A 14,371-nucleotide genomic window follows, 5' to 3' on the forward strand; every position below is an offset into this window, starting at 1 on the left:
TGGTCAGGTCTCTTCTCCTCGTTACCAGTGTTGGTGTATACTGGTCAGGTCTCTTCTCCACGTTCCCAGTGTTGGTGTATACTGGTCAGGTCTCTTCTCCACGTTCCCAGTGTTGGTGTATACTGGTCAGGTCTCTTCTCCACGTTCCCAGTGTTGGTGGATACTGGTCAGGTCTCTTCTCCACGTTCCCAGTGTTGGTGTATACTGGTCAGGTCTCTTCTCCATGTTCCCAGTGTTGGTGTATACTGGTCAGGTCTCTTCACCACGTTCCCAGTGTTGGTGGATACTGGTCAGGTCTCTTCTCCACGTTCCCAGTGTTGGTGGATACTGGTCAGGTCTCTTCTCCACGTTCCCAGTATTGGTGTATACTGGTCAGGACTCTTCTCCACGTTCCCAGTGTTGGTGTATACTGGTCAGGTCTCTTCTCCATGTTTCCAGTGTTGGTGTATACTGGTCAGGTCTCTTCTCCACGTTTCCAGTGTTGGTGTATACTGGTCAGGTCTCTTCTCCACGTTCCCAGTGTTGGTGTATACTGGTCAGGTCTCTTCTCCATGTTCCCAGTGTTGATGGATACTGGTCAGGTCTCTTCTCCACGTTCCCAGCGTTGGTATATACTGGTCAGGTCTCTTCTCCACGTTCCCAGTGTTGGTGTATACTGGTCAGGTCTCTTCTCCATGTTCCCAGTGTTGGTGTATACTGGTCAGGTCTCTTCTCCACGTTCCAGTGTTGGTGTATACTGGTCAGGGCTCTTCTCCATGTTCCCAGTGTTGGTGTATACTGGTCAGGTCTCTTCTCCACGTTCCCAGTGTTGGTGTATACTGGTCAGGTCTCTTCTCCACGTTCCCAGTGTTGGTGTATACTGGTCAGGTCTCTTCTCCACGTTCCCAGTGTTGGTGTATACTGGTCAGGTCTCTTCTCCACATTCCCAGTGTTGGTGTATACTGGTCAGGTCTCTTCTCCACGTTCCCAGTGTTGGTATATACTGGTCAGGTCTCTTCTCCACGTTCCCAGTGTTGGTGTATACTGGTCAGGTTTCTTCTCCACGTTCCCAGTGTTGGTGTACACTGGTCAGGTCTCTTCTCCACGTTCCCAGTGTTGGTGTATACTGGTCAGGTCTCTTCAGCACGTTCCCAGTGTTGGTGTATACTGGTCAGGTCTCTTCAGCACGTTCCCAGTGTTGGTGTATACTGGTCAGATCTCTTCTCCATGTTCCCAGTGTGGGTGTATACTGGTCAGGTCTCTTCTCCATGTTCCCAGTGTTGGTGTATACTGGTCAGGTCTCTTCTCCACGTTCCCAGTGTTGGTGTATACTGGTCAGGTCTCTTCTCCATGTTCCCAGTGTTGGTGTATACTGCTCAGGTCTCTTCTCCATGTTCCCGGTGTTGGTGTATACTGGTCAGGTCTCTTCTTCATGTTCCCAGTGTTGGTGTATACTGGTCAGGTTTCTTCTCCACGTTCCCAGTGTTGGTATATACTGGTCAGGTTTCTTCTCCACGTTCTCAGTGTTGGTGTATACTGGTCAGGTCTCTTCTCCACGTTCCCAGTGTTGGTGGATACTGGTCAGGTCTCTTCTCCACGTTCCCAGTGTTGGTGTATACTGGTCAGGTCTCTTCTCCACGTTCCCAGTGTTGGTGTATACTGGTCAGGTCTCTTCTCCACGTTCCCAGTGTTGGTGTATACTGGTCAGGTCTCTTCTCCACGTTCCCAGTGTTGGTGGATACTGGTCAGGTCTCTTCTCCACGTTCCCAGTGTTGGTGTATACTGGTCAGGTCTCTTCTCCATGTTCCCAGTGTTGGTGGATACTGGTCAGGTCTCTTCTCCACGTTCCCAGTATTGGTGTATACTGGTCAGGTCTCTTCTCCACGTTCCCAGTGTTGGTGTATACTGGTCAGGTCTTTTCTCCATGTTCCCAGTGTTGGTGTATACTGGTCAGGTCTCTTCTCCACGTTTCCAGTGTTGGTGTATACTGGTCAGGTCTCTTCTCCATGTTCTCGGTGTTGGTGTATACTGGTCAGGTCTCTTCTTCATGTTCCCAGTGTTGGTGTATACTGGTCAGGACTCTTCTCTACGTTCCCAGTGTTGGTGTATACTGGTCAGGTCTCTTCTCCATGTTCCCAGTGTTGGTGTATACTGGTCAGGTCTCTTCTCCATGTTCCCAGTGTTGGTGTATACTGGTCAGGTCTCTTCTCTATGTTCCCAATGTTGGTGTATACTGGTCAGGTCTCTTCTCCATGTTCCCAGTGTTGGTGTATACTGGTCAGGTCTCTTCTCCATGTTCCCTGTGTTGGTGGATACTGGTCAGGTCTCTTCTCCACGTTCCCAGTGTTGGTATATACTGGTCAGGTTTCATCTCCATGTTCACAGTGTTGGTGTATACTGGTCAGGTCTGTTCTCCATGTTCCCAGTGTTGGTGTATACTGGTCAGGACTCTTCTCCACGTTCCCAGTGTTGGTGTATACTGGTCAGGTCTCTTCTCCATGTTCCCAGTGTTGGTGTATACTGGTCAGGTCTCTTCTCCATGTTCCCAGTGTTGGTGTATACTGGTCAGGTCTCTTCTCTATGTTCCCAGTGTTGGTGTATACTGGTCAGGTCTCTTCTCTATGTTCCCAATGTTGGTGTATACTGGTCAGGTCTCTTCTCCATGTTCCCAGTGTTGGTGTATACTGGTCAGGTCTCTTCTCCATGTTCCCAGTGTTTGTGTATACTGGTCAGGTCTCTTCTCCACGTTCCCAGTGTTGGTGTATACTGGTTGGCTCTCTTGGGGAGAAATACAGCTTTTTCTTCCCACACAAGTGTTGGATTCAGTTGAGGTCTGGGGACAATCCAGATCCTCTACTTCATTATCATTGAACCATTCCTTCCCCAATCTCGCTGTATGCTTCGGGTCGTTGTCCTGTTGGAACACTATGTCGTCCTTTTCATACCCATAGTACTCGAGTGTATGAAGTAACTCGTCTTGTAGGATATTCACATATAGCTCAGCATTGAGACCACCATCTATCCTGGTCAAGCATCCAACACCTCTGGCTATAAACACCCCCATATCATCAGGCTTCCTCCTTCAAGTTCTCGATCTGTTAACTCCTTTATCCCTTGTTTCTTCCAGACCCATTTGCCCCCATCAGAGCCGTCTATTGACTTTTCTCTCATCGCTCCATATCTCCCGTTTCCAATTTTTCACTTTTCGTACTTTGTTGTAAACTCGAGCCGACGCTTCTTATGATGATATCGTAGTCGCTGCGTCTTCATCTTTTTCGGGTCTCCATGCCAGACTTGTGTAACCATCGCTCGGTGCTCACATGGACATCTGTGTTCTCACTATTATGGAGCAGACGAGCCGCCTCCACTGCCGGGTGTCACCAGAACTGATAGACCTTGTGATGAGACAACTTCGATATTTTGCCTGGACGTCACCTCTTGGCTTTTGAATGGATGGACAGGTGTCATTTCTTATTCTTCCACCTGACATGGCCTCACAAGATGCAGTTTGGCAATTTTCTTGGCTGAGAGACCGCTATCGATGAGCTGGATAATGCTGCTTCTCTTTTCTTGGGAAATCTTCATTTTTGCCCTTCGATTCAAATCAGTGATTTTCACTTGGTAATCAACCTAATAACATACTGAGCTATTAGAGAATATGAGAACAGGTTGTAAATTGTAGTATACAGGAAGGAAAAGATTTTGCAAACACCAGGAGCAAAAGAGTAACAATGTAGTGACATGATAAGAATCTGCAGAACTAATTATATGCTAAATAGCTGCAAGTCACACTTATGTATGAGAAGCCAAGATAATCTTTAAGGCATTATTATTCCTTTCTGCACAGTGCAGTTTCCTCCATGTCATTAGTATTTGGTGGCGTTGCCCTTACACTGTGTAACTTGGGGGAAATGTTTTGGACCCTTCCATAATAGTTGGTGGAATTTGGACCGATTCCTCCTGACAGAACCGGTGTAGCTGACCAATGTTTGGAGGTCGCCGCTCGCACCGGCCTTTTCAGCTTTGCCCATACATTTTCAATAGGATTGAGATCATGGCTTTCTGATGGCCACTCCAAATCATTGACCTTGTTATCCTTAAGCCACTTTGTAACCAGTTTGGCAGTAGCTTCGGGTCATTGTCCATTTGGAAGACCCATTTCCGCCCCAACCTTAAGTTCCTGGCTGACGTCTTAAGATGTTGCTTCAGTATTGCCACATAATCTTCTTTCCTCATGATACCATCTATATTGTGAAGTCACCAGTCCCTCCTGCAGCAAAACAACCCCACAACATGATGCTGCCGCCCCGTGTGTTACAGTTGAGATGGTGTACTTAGGTTTTAAAGCTTCCAAACATAAGGATGGTGATTATGGCCAAACAGTTCAATTTTGGAAACATGTCCTGTGGTCTAATGAAACTAAAATTCAGGTCTTTGTTCCTGTGTGCATTTGCAAACATTAATCTGGCTTTTTTCTGTTTCTTTTGGAGTAATGGCTTCTTCCTGACAGAGCGGCCTTCCAGGCCATGTTGATACAGTACTCGTTTCACTGTGGATAATGACACAATCTTACCAGCTTCCGCCAGCATCTTCACAAGGACTTTTGCTTTTGTTCTTGGGTTGATCTGCACATGTCTGACCAAAGCACGCTCATCTCCGGTACACAGAACCCGTCTCCTTCCTGAGCGGTATGATGGCTGCACATTACCAGCTTGTTTTTACTTGCATATAATTGTTTGTACAGATGAACAAGGCACCTTCAGGCATCTGGAAATTGCACCCAAAGATGAACCAAACTTGTGCAAGTCCACAATTCTCTTCCTAAGATCTTGGCTGATTTCTTTTGAATTTCTCATGATGCTACACAAAGAACCCGTGTATTTCAGGTGTGCATTTCAATACATCCACAGGTGTGTCTCTAATTAACTCAGATGTTGCCAATAAACCTATCAGAAGCTTCCAAAGACATGACATCATCATATGGGCTGTCCCATATTTATATTTAAAGACATAGTACTCTTAGTGCATGTAAACTTTTGACTTAAGCTTAAAGGCAATGGTACCAAATACTAATGAAATGTATGGGACACTTTCACATTGCAAAAAGTAATACAAATGCCTGAAAACATTCTCTTTCATTATTCTGGCATTTGGCAAATAGAAATAATTTTGGTTCCTAACTGACCGAAAACGGGAAAGGTTTATTTTGATTTCATGCCACATAGTGAGAAAAACCTGCAGATGTGTCTGTATAGAGAGTGGAGGGAAAAACCTGCAGATGTGTCTATATAGATAGTGGATGGAAACTTCTGGCTTCAACTGTATGTATTACTGATTCTGAGTTACATTATTATACTCCAGAGCTGCACTCACTATTCTGCTGGTGCAGTCACTGTGTACATACATTACTGATCCTGAGTTATAGTCTGTATTATCCTCAAGAGCTGCACTCACTATTCTGCTGGTGCAGTCACTGTGTACATACATTACTGATCCTGAGTTACCTCCTGTATTATACTCCAGAGCTACACTCACTATTCTGCTGGTGCAGTCACTGTGTACATACGTTACATTACTGATCCTGAGTTACATCCTGTATTATACTCCAGAGCTGCACTCACTATTCTGCTCGTGCAGTCACTGTGTACATACATTACATTACTGATCCTGAGTTACATCCTGTATTATACTCCAGAGCTGCACTCACTATTCTGCTCGTGCAGTCACTGTGTACATACATTACATTACTGATCCTGAGTTACATCCTGTATTATACGCCAGAGCTGCACTCACTATTCTGCTGGTGCAGTCACTGTGTACATACATTACATTACTGATCCTGAGTTACCTCCTGTATTATACTCCAGAGCTGCACTCACTATTCTACTGGTGCAGTCACTGTGTACATACATTACATTATTGATCCTGTATTATACTCCAGAGCTGCACTCACTATTCTGCTGGTGTTTTTACATTACGTACCCTGTATTATACGGTTACAGTATGGATCGCGGCTGGTCAGGTGTAAGCATTGTAGGTGGATTAATCTCCTCGTTCTTCACCGTGTGTAGAAGCTTCTGGGAGGAGATACCACCTGTTACACTGACATGAACATTACCGCAGTGGTAAGAACCTGCACGAGTCACTTTTCTCGTCTTTTATTAATATACTTTATTGCATTACACATGTTTATACATAATTTATATTAAAAGAAAAAATATGCACAAATCTTCACACTACGACACAGAAGACGCGGCGGCGGCAGGTTCCAGGGCCCGTCCTGGCTACAATAAATTACAGGGAGCAATGCAGAGTGTGATTGAGGTTAGAAGAGGATAAGCTCCGGTCACATCGGGACGATGCTCATCAGTACGGGAACCCAGAGAATAATCCAAAAAGTACAGCTAAGGTCCAGTATTGGATGATCCACAGATATAAGGGATTCAGCCCAGTCTCCAGCGGAGCAATGGCTTCAGGTGGGGTCTGATGGTGATTCCAGCTCTGTGGTGCCAGAACCACAAATAGCGCTGGATACCGGGGGACCGGCCATTGATCCCAGGTTCTGATCCGGCAGCTTCCACCTCCATTTATTGTACATCTGTGACCCGGCCCACGTAACTGGGGGGCAAATGACCGTCGGGCACAAGTCTGGGTCGGGTCTGCACCACGCGGATTATAAGGCTACGTTCACACAGAGGTTTTGGAGCAAAGGTTCTGCAAAATCCTTCTGAGCAACCATTTACAAAAAAAAAGAAACCTGGAAAGCGTTACCTATTCATTTCAATGGGAGATAGACTGCGCTGTTCACATGAGGATTCTTGTAAATCATTACTGTGAAGCAAATCCTAAAGAAAATCGAATAAAAAAAGCTGCAAAAAAAGGAAAAGACTGTTTCAAAAACATCTTCAGTAAAAGAAAGCTCGTTGGCAATGTGCACACAGCGTCCTTTTCACCGCACAAAAACCTATCAAAAATGTTCAAAAGAAGGACCCTCTGCATTTCTCTGTAGACGCGCTCGTCGCTGTTCACATCTTCAGTTTTTTGTCGCATTTTAATCAATAGGTTTGTAAAAACGTCCAGCGGTTAAAAGAAGTGACAGCTCCGTTCTGACGTTTTCCACACGGAAGATTTTCTGTACTGTACAATACAAGTCAATGAGAAAGCTCCGGTGACGCCCGGGAGACGACCAGACTTTTTTTTGGAGTGTTTATTGAGTGTTGTTTTGTAAAAATCACATGTAGTTTCTGAATGGAGTGAAAAAAAAATGACCAGAAAGAAACACTAAGAAAAACTTCACCAAAACCAAGAGAAAATCTTCCAAAAAACCCTGAGAAAATCAATCAGGAAATGACAGAAAAAAACAACAGAGAAGACGCTTCAAAAAAGAGAAGACGAGAAGTGAGAAGACGCTTCAAAAAAGAGAAGACGAGAAGTGAGAAGACGCTTCAAAAAAGAGAAGACGAGAAGTGAGAAGACGAGAAGTGAGAAGACGCTTCAAAAAAGAGAAGACGAGAAGTGAGAAGACGCTTCAAAAAAGAGAAGACGAGAAGTCAGAAGACGCTTCAAAAAAGAGAAGACGAGAAGTGAGAAGACGCTTAAAAAAGAGAAGACGAGAAGTGTAAAGACGCTTCAAAAAAGAGAAGACGAGAAGTGAGAAGACGCTTCAAAAAAGAGAAGACGAGAAGTGAGAAGACGCTTCAAAAAAGAGAAGACGAGAAGTGAGAAGACGCTTCAAAAAAGAGAAGACGAGAAGTGAGAAGACGCTTCAAAAAAGAGAAGACGAGAAGTGAGAAGACGCTTCAAAAAAGAGAAGACGAGAAGTGAGAAGACGCTTCAAAAAAGAGAAGACGAGAAGTCAGAAGACGCTTCAAAAAAGAGAAGACGAGAAGTGAGAAGACGCTTCAAAATAGAGAAGATGAGAAGTGAGAAGACGCTTCAAAAAAAAGAAGACGAGAAGTGAGAAGACGCTTCAAAAAAGAGAAGACGAGAAGTGAGAAGACGCTTCAAAAAAGAGAAGACGAGAAGTGAGAAGACGCTTCAAAAAAGAGAAGACGAGAAGTGAGAAGACGCTTCAAAAAAGAGAAGACGAGAAGTGAGAAGACGCTTCAAAAAAGAGAAGACGAGAAGTGAGAAGACGCTTCAAAAAAGAGAAGACGAGAAGTCAGAAGACGCTTCAAAAAAGAGAAGACGAGAAGTGAGAAGACGCTTCAAAAAGAGAAGACGAGAAGTGTAAAGACGCTTCAAAAAAGAGAAGACGAGAAGTGAGAAGACGCTTAAAAAAGAGAAGACGAGAAGTGAGAAGATGCTTCAAAAAAGAGAAGACGAGAAGTGAGAAGACGCTTCAAAAAAGAGAAGACGAGAAGTGAGAAGACGCTTCAAAAAAGAGAAGACGAGAAGTGAGAAGACGCTTCAAAAAAGAGAAGACGAGAAGTGAGAAGACGCTTCAAAAAAGAGAAGACGAGAAGTGAGAAGACGAGAAGTGAGAAGACGCTTAAAAAAGAGAAGATGAGAAGTGAGAAGACGAGAAGTGAGACGACGCTTAAAAAAAAGACGAGAAGTGAGACGACGCTTAAAAAAGAGAAGACGAGAAGTGAGAAGACGAGAAGTGAGAAGACGCTTAAAAAGAGAAGACGAGAAGTGAGAAGACGCTTAAAAAAGAGAAGACGAGAAGTGAGAAGACGAGAAGTGAGAAGATGCTTAAAAAAGAGAAGACGAGAAGTGAGAAGACGCTTAAAAAAAGAGAAGACGAGAAGTGAGAAGACACTTAAAAAAGAGAAGACGAGAAGTGAGAAGACGCTTAAAAAAAGAGAAGACGAGAAGTGAGAAGACGCTTAAAAAGAGAAGATGAGAAGTGAGAAGACGCTTCAAAAAAGAGAAGACGAGAAGTGAGAAGACGAGAAGTGAGAAGACGCTTAAAAAAAGAGAAGACGAGAAGTGAGAAGACGCTTAAAAAGAGAAGATGAGAAGTGAGAAGACGCTTCAAAAAAGAGAAGACGAGAAGTGAGAAGACGGTTCAAAAAAGAGAAGATGAGAAGTGAGAAGACGCTTAAAAAAGAGAAGACGTGAAGTGAGAAGACGTTTAAAAAAGAGAAGACGAGAAGTGAGAAGACGCTTAAAAAAGAGATGAGAAGTGAGAAGACGAGAAGTGAGACGACGCTTAAAAAAAAGACGAGAAGTGAGACGACGCTTAAAAAAGAGAAGACGAGAAGTGAGAAGACGAGAAGTGAGAAGACGCTTAAAAAAGAGAAGACGAGAAGTGAGAAGACGAGAAGTGAGAAGACGAGAAGTGAGAAGATGCTTAAAAAAGAGAAGACGAGAAGTGAGAAGACGCTTAAAAAAAGAGAAGACGAGAAGTGAGAAGACGAGAAGTGAGAAGATGCTTAAAGAGAAGACGAGAAGTGAGAAGACGCTTAAAAAAAGAGAAGACGAGAAGTGAGAAGACGCTTAAAAAAGAGAAGACGAGAAGTGAGAAGACGCTTAAAAAAGAAGACGAGAAGCGAGAATACGCTTAAAAAAAAGAGAAGACGAGAAGTGAGACGACGCTTAAAAAAGAGAAGACGAGAAGTGAGAAGACGAGAAGTGAGAAGACGAGAAGTGAGAAGTCGCTTAAAAAAAGAGAAGACGAGAAGTGAGAAGACGCTTAAAAAAGAGAAGACGAGAAGTGAGAAGACGAGAAGTGAGAAGACGCTTAAAAAAGAGAAGACGAGAAGTAAGAAGACGCTTAAAAAAGAGAAGACGAGAAGTGAGGAGACGAGAAGTGAGAAGACGAGAAGTGAGACGACGCTTAAAAAAGAGAAGACGAGAAGTGAGAAGACGCTTAAAAAAAGAGAAGACGAGAAGTGAGACGACGCTTAAAAAAAAGAAGACGAGAAGTGAGAAGACGCTTCAAAATAGAGAAGATGAGAAGTGAGAAGATGCTTCAAAAAAGAGAAGACGAGAAGTGAGAAGACGGTTCAAAAAAGAGAAGATGAGAAGTGAGACGACGCTTAAAAAAAAGACGAGAAGTGAGACGACGCTTAAAAAAGAGAAGACGAGAAGTGAGAAGACGAGAAGTGAGAAGACGCTTAAAAAAGAGAAGACGAGAAGTGAGAAGACGAGAAGTGAGAAGACGAGAAGTGAGAAGATGCTTAAAAAAGAGAAGACGAGAAGTGAGAAGACGCTTAAAAAAAGAGAAGACGAGAAGTGAGAAGACGCTTAAAAAAAGAGAAGACGAGAAGTGAGAAGACGCTTAAAAAAAGAGAAGACGAGAAGTGAGAAGACGAGAAGTGAGAAGACGCTTAAAAAAAGAGAAGACGAGAAGTGAGAAGACGCTTCAAAAAAGAGAAGACGAGAAGTGAGAAGACGGTTCAAAATAGAGAAGATGAGAAGTGAGAAGACGCTTAAAAAAGAGAAGACGTGAAGTGAGAAGACGTTTAAAAAAGAGAAGACGAGAAGTGAGAAGACGAGAAGTGAGAAGACGCTTAAAAAAGAGAAGATGAGAAGTGAGAAGACGAGAAGTGAGACGACGCTTAAAAAAAAGACGAGAAGTGAGACGACGCTTAAAAAAGAGAAGACGAGAAGTGAGAAGACGAGAAGTGAGGAGACGCTTAAAAAAGAGAAGACGAGAAGTGAGAAGACGAGAAGTGAGAAGACGAGAAGTGAGAAGATGCTTAAAAAAGAGAAGACGAGAAGTGAGAAGACGCTTAAAAAAAGAGAAGACGAGAAGTGAGAAGACGAGAAGTGAGAAGATGCTTAAAGAGAAGACGAGAAGCGAGAATGCGCTTAAAAAAAAGAGAAGACGAGAAGTGAGACGACGCTTAAAAAAGAGAAGACGAGAAGTGAGAAGACGAGAAGTGAGAAGACGAGAAGTGAGAAGTCGCTTAAAAAAAAGAGAAGACGAGAAGTGAGAAGACGCTTAAAAAAGAGAAGACGAGAAGTAAGAAGACGCTTAAAAAAGAGAAGACGAGAAGTGAGGAGACGAGAAGTGAGAAGACGAGAAGTGAGACGACGCTTAAAAAAGAGAAGACGAGAAGTGAGAAGACGCTTAAAAAAAGAGAAGACGAGAAGTGAGACGACGCTTAAAAAAGAGAAGACGAGAAGTGAGAAGGCGCTTCAAAAAAGAGAAGACGAGAAGTGAGAAGACGAGAAGTGAGAAGATGCTTAAAAAAAAATAAAAATAAATAAACTTCAAGTGTCTTGAGAAAGTCAATTAAAAGCCATCTTGTGCACAAAGCCAAAAAAAACCTTCATGAAGTGACTTTGCCTTGAAAAACTCATTTCTCAAAGCATCAAAAAGCTCTGTGTGAACATAGGCTAAAGCAAGATCGGGTACAAATGAAGAACCGAGCCAATCTGATCCTAACCTATGGCTGATAAATGGGGCAGGAGGGGCGGCTCTGCTTCTTGTTATGAGAATAAGCCAAAATAATAGCTAACATAGGGGGCGCCATAGAGTTAGGATTAACGACCCATACATAAGTGCTGACCATATGTATTGGAGATTGACCCCCAAGGAGGTCCAGATGAATGATCGCTCCCTAACATGGCAGTCGTTTGATCGCTGGACTAAAGGGGATGTCCGGGACTTTAACACTACTTAGGATAGGTCATCAGTGTCTGATCGGTGGCCGTGTGACACCCGGCACCCCCATCAATCAGCTGTTTTTGAGGATACACCATCAATGTTAGAGTCCCAGACAACCCCTTTAAAGGTATTGTCAATGGGACGATGATGATCTTTTTGTAAACATTTGCCTCCAGCAATGGTGTAAAGTGTATGATGAGGGGACAAATGATCTTTTGTTTGAACCCCCCTCCCGATCAAGGTGAAGATGACGAGCTCCGAGTCCCGCCTTGTATCTTTGCTCAACGATCATTGTTGCCGATTTATCAGCCTACGTAAAAGACCCAGCAATGGTTGGGAATGAACGCAACCAAACAGTTGGTCTCTTTGGAGTTGAGAAGGGGTGCAAATACTTTATCAAAAGCTCTCAGTCTTTTTTATAAGTGAATTTTATTCAGAAAGGCCCATAAATATCTAAGACAACCGAAGACCTCAGAAGACTCTTCTGGAATATGATACTGGATCTTGTGCCACAGTCTCCGAGTTCTTCTGATGTTGCCTAAAATGTGGGACCTCGCAGGTGACACGTTAGCTTCTTACATACTAATGTTTGGTTTCATATGTAGGCCGGAGACTGAAGGAACCCACATGGACCATTATGGATATCCAATGGGATGTATCATTGACCCACAGTGGTGACATTTCCTCTAAATACCCAATGTCACGAGCCAAGGAGGCCTCCGCCATGTGCCAAACCGGAGCTGCTCCTCCACGGGTCATCTTATCGGATGTTCAGGATCTATATCATGGTAACTGTATTCCTTGGGTTTTGATGCAGATCTTGGACTCCATATTCTTAGTCTACACTTACCCCATTACTGAGTTTAGGGAGGAACACGTTTTTGTGATTGAGATACAACCATCTTTGACCGCTTACACTGTTTCTCAACTCCAGTCCTCAAGACCCACCAACAGATCATGTTTTCAGGTTTTCCTCAGTATTACACAGGGAATAATTCCATCACCTGTGCAAAATTAAGGAAATCCTGAAAACCTGATTTGAGGAAAACCTGAAAACATGATCTGTTGGTGGGTCTTGAGGACTGGAGTTGAGAAATACTGGCTTAGAATCTAATCTAATCAGGAAGATGGTGCAGCTAACCGGACAAGTGATCAACCGGGGGCTGAGGTCGGGGCAATCTTCACTACTGATCCTGGTGGAAGGATGAGGAGAAACCAGGGTCAATCTGTAGAATAGAATGATCTTCCCGGTACCATGCGGTTCTCATAGAGCGTTACACGGATAATGAATGGACGTGCGGTAATCTCCCATCATTCACCTTCCGCGACCCTATGCCCCATAGATCCCATCCGGGGTGGGGCTGCTGCTTACGTAAGAAGGTGGAAATATCAGAATGAGGTGGAGCCGGACACCTCCTCGATGGTGGGAGAGATCACTGCCATGGATAACAGAAGCACGACTTGCTGCAATGTGGAAAGCGGACAGTGAGTGCAACACAACGTCCTCGCTGTGCATGTCTGGAGCCCCACTAACCCTATGACAGCAGGACGTCTCCTCTCAATGATCCCTGTATTACAGCGATATTCCCATTTATACTGCAGCTATTCATCTTTGTAACTTACTGTTTATTAAAATTTGCAGCCGTTCCTGAGATACTAACCTTTTTCTTTTGTTTGCAGCTCGTTGCCTTGGAGACCGACCACCGCTGCTATGTAGCTTGAAAGGGCTGGCCGGGATTGGTATGTAAAAGTGCGCTGCAGTCATACTGGGCGGCTTTAAAACAGTGCTTACAAGCCCAATAGAAAAGAGCTTGTAAGCGCTGGACGCCCTGCTGTTTAGTGTTAAAATCTCAAGAACTGCTGAAAATCTTAAAAAGTCGTAAATTACAAAATTGGAGATTAATTACTGAACCTAAAGTTTTATTTCTTTGACCCTACTTGTGCTAAATACCAAAACTTAGACCTGTATTTCAGTATGGACAAACGATCAACTTTTGCCCAAGACTTTATCCATCGGACCCAGAAACTAGGTAATAACGGAAATCCACCTGACAAGAAAAAGGGCCACAATCCGAAAATCACCCCGAAATATACAACTCGACACCGAAACAGTTGACTTCTCGTGGATACTGTATCTCCATCTTGCAAAGGAAGGTTTGAAGGATGAGGAGAGTTCCCGTGAAGATGGTGGAAAGTCCGTGGTGGGCCCTGGGGAAAGTTTTGGAAGTTGACCTGCCGTTGTAAAGCCCATTGTTCCACAGATCTCCGACAGTCGAGGAGGGCGATACACGGGAACCACCACCCCGGGGGGGGGCACAGAGGAGGGTGAAGAGGATCAGTGCCCACGAAAAGAAAAATAAACCGCCAAGATGATGGTGAAGACGATGATGATCCCCAGGACAACGAGTAACACCCGATTCTGGATGATCCTAAAGAAACAAAATAAATACAAAAAAAAAGAGAGAAAAGCTCGTTAGTTTTAGGCTCAAATTCTCAAACAAAAAGAAAAAAAAACCCAACTGGCAGCGTCTGAGATGAAAAGTGACACGTTGACAATCTTCTCTCCTTCTACAAGAAGCTTCGACTCAATTGTCCCTTTTTCCACAATGCCCAATTAATTTAGCGATGTTAAGGATTCCTGTCGTGTATTTCCGCGGTGGAGAACGGGCGCCGAACATTGAGGCACAAGCAATAATTGACATGAAAAAAAAAATATTAAAGGCATTCGAGGCAAATCACAAGGGTGAGACCTGACGAGAAGTTGACTTCCGTGTGACAGACAGTGGGAAGTATGTTTGCTACATGTAAACTTGCTCGCTCGGAATCCGG

At 43.9% G+C, this 14,371-nt stretch overlaps 1 protein-coding gene across 4 annotated transcripts in view; it reads right to left on the bottom strand.

Moving 5' to 3' along the window:
• Positions 1-6,125: 6,125 nt before the first annotated feature.
• VTI1A (vesicle transport through interaction with t-SNAREs 1A) overlaps positions 6,126-14,371 on the bottom strand; it is a 494,579-nt gene continuing 486,333 nt past the window's right edge. For 2 of the 4 annotated variants that reach the window (XM_075348209.1, XM_075348210.1), the window contains one exon: positions 6,126-13,971. In XM_075348209.1, coding sequence (XP_075204324.1) covers positions 13,878-13,971 — 94 coding nt within the window. In that variant the 3' untranslated portion in view covers positions 6,126-13,877. The remainder of the gene's footprint in view (positions 13,972-14,371) is intronic. The other 2 variants (XM_075348211.1, XM_075348212.1) reach the window with 1 other exon arrangement.

This window comes from Anomaloglossus baeobatrachus, chromosome 5 (genome assembly GCF_048569485.1).
Source record: "Anomaloglossus baeobatrachus isolate aAnoBae1 chromosome 5, aAnoBae1.hap1, whole genome shotgun sequence".
In the NCBI taxonomy this organism is placed as follows: domain Eukaryota; kingdom Metazoa; phylum Chordata; class Amphibia; order Anura; family Aromobatidae; genus Anomaloglossus; species Anomaloglossus baeobatrachus.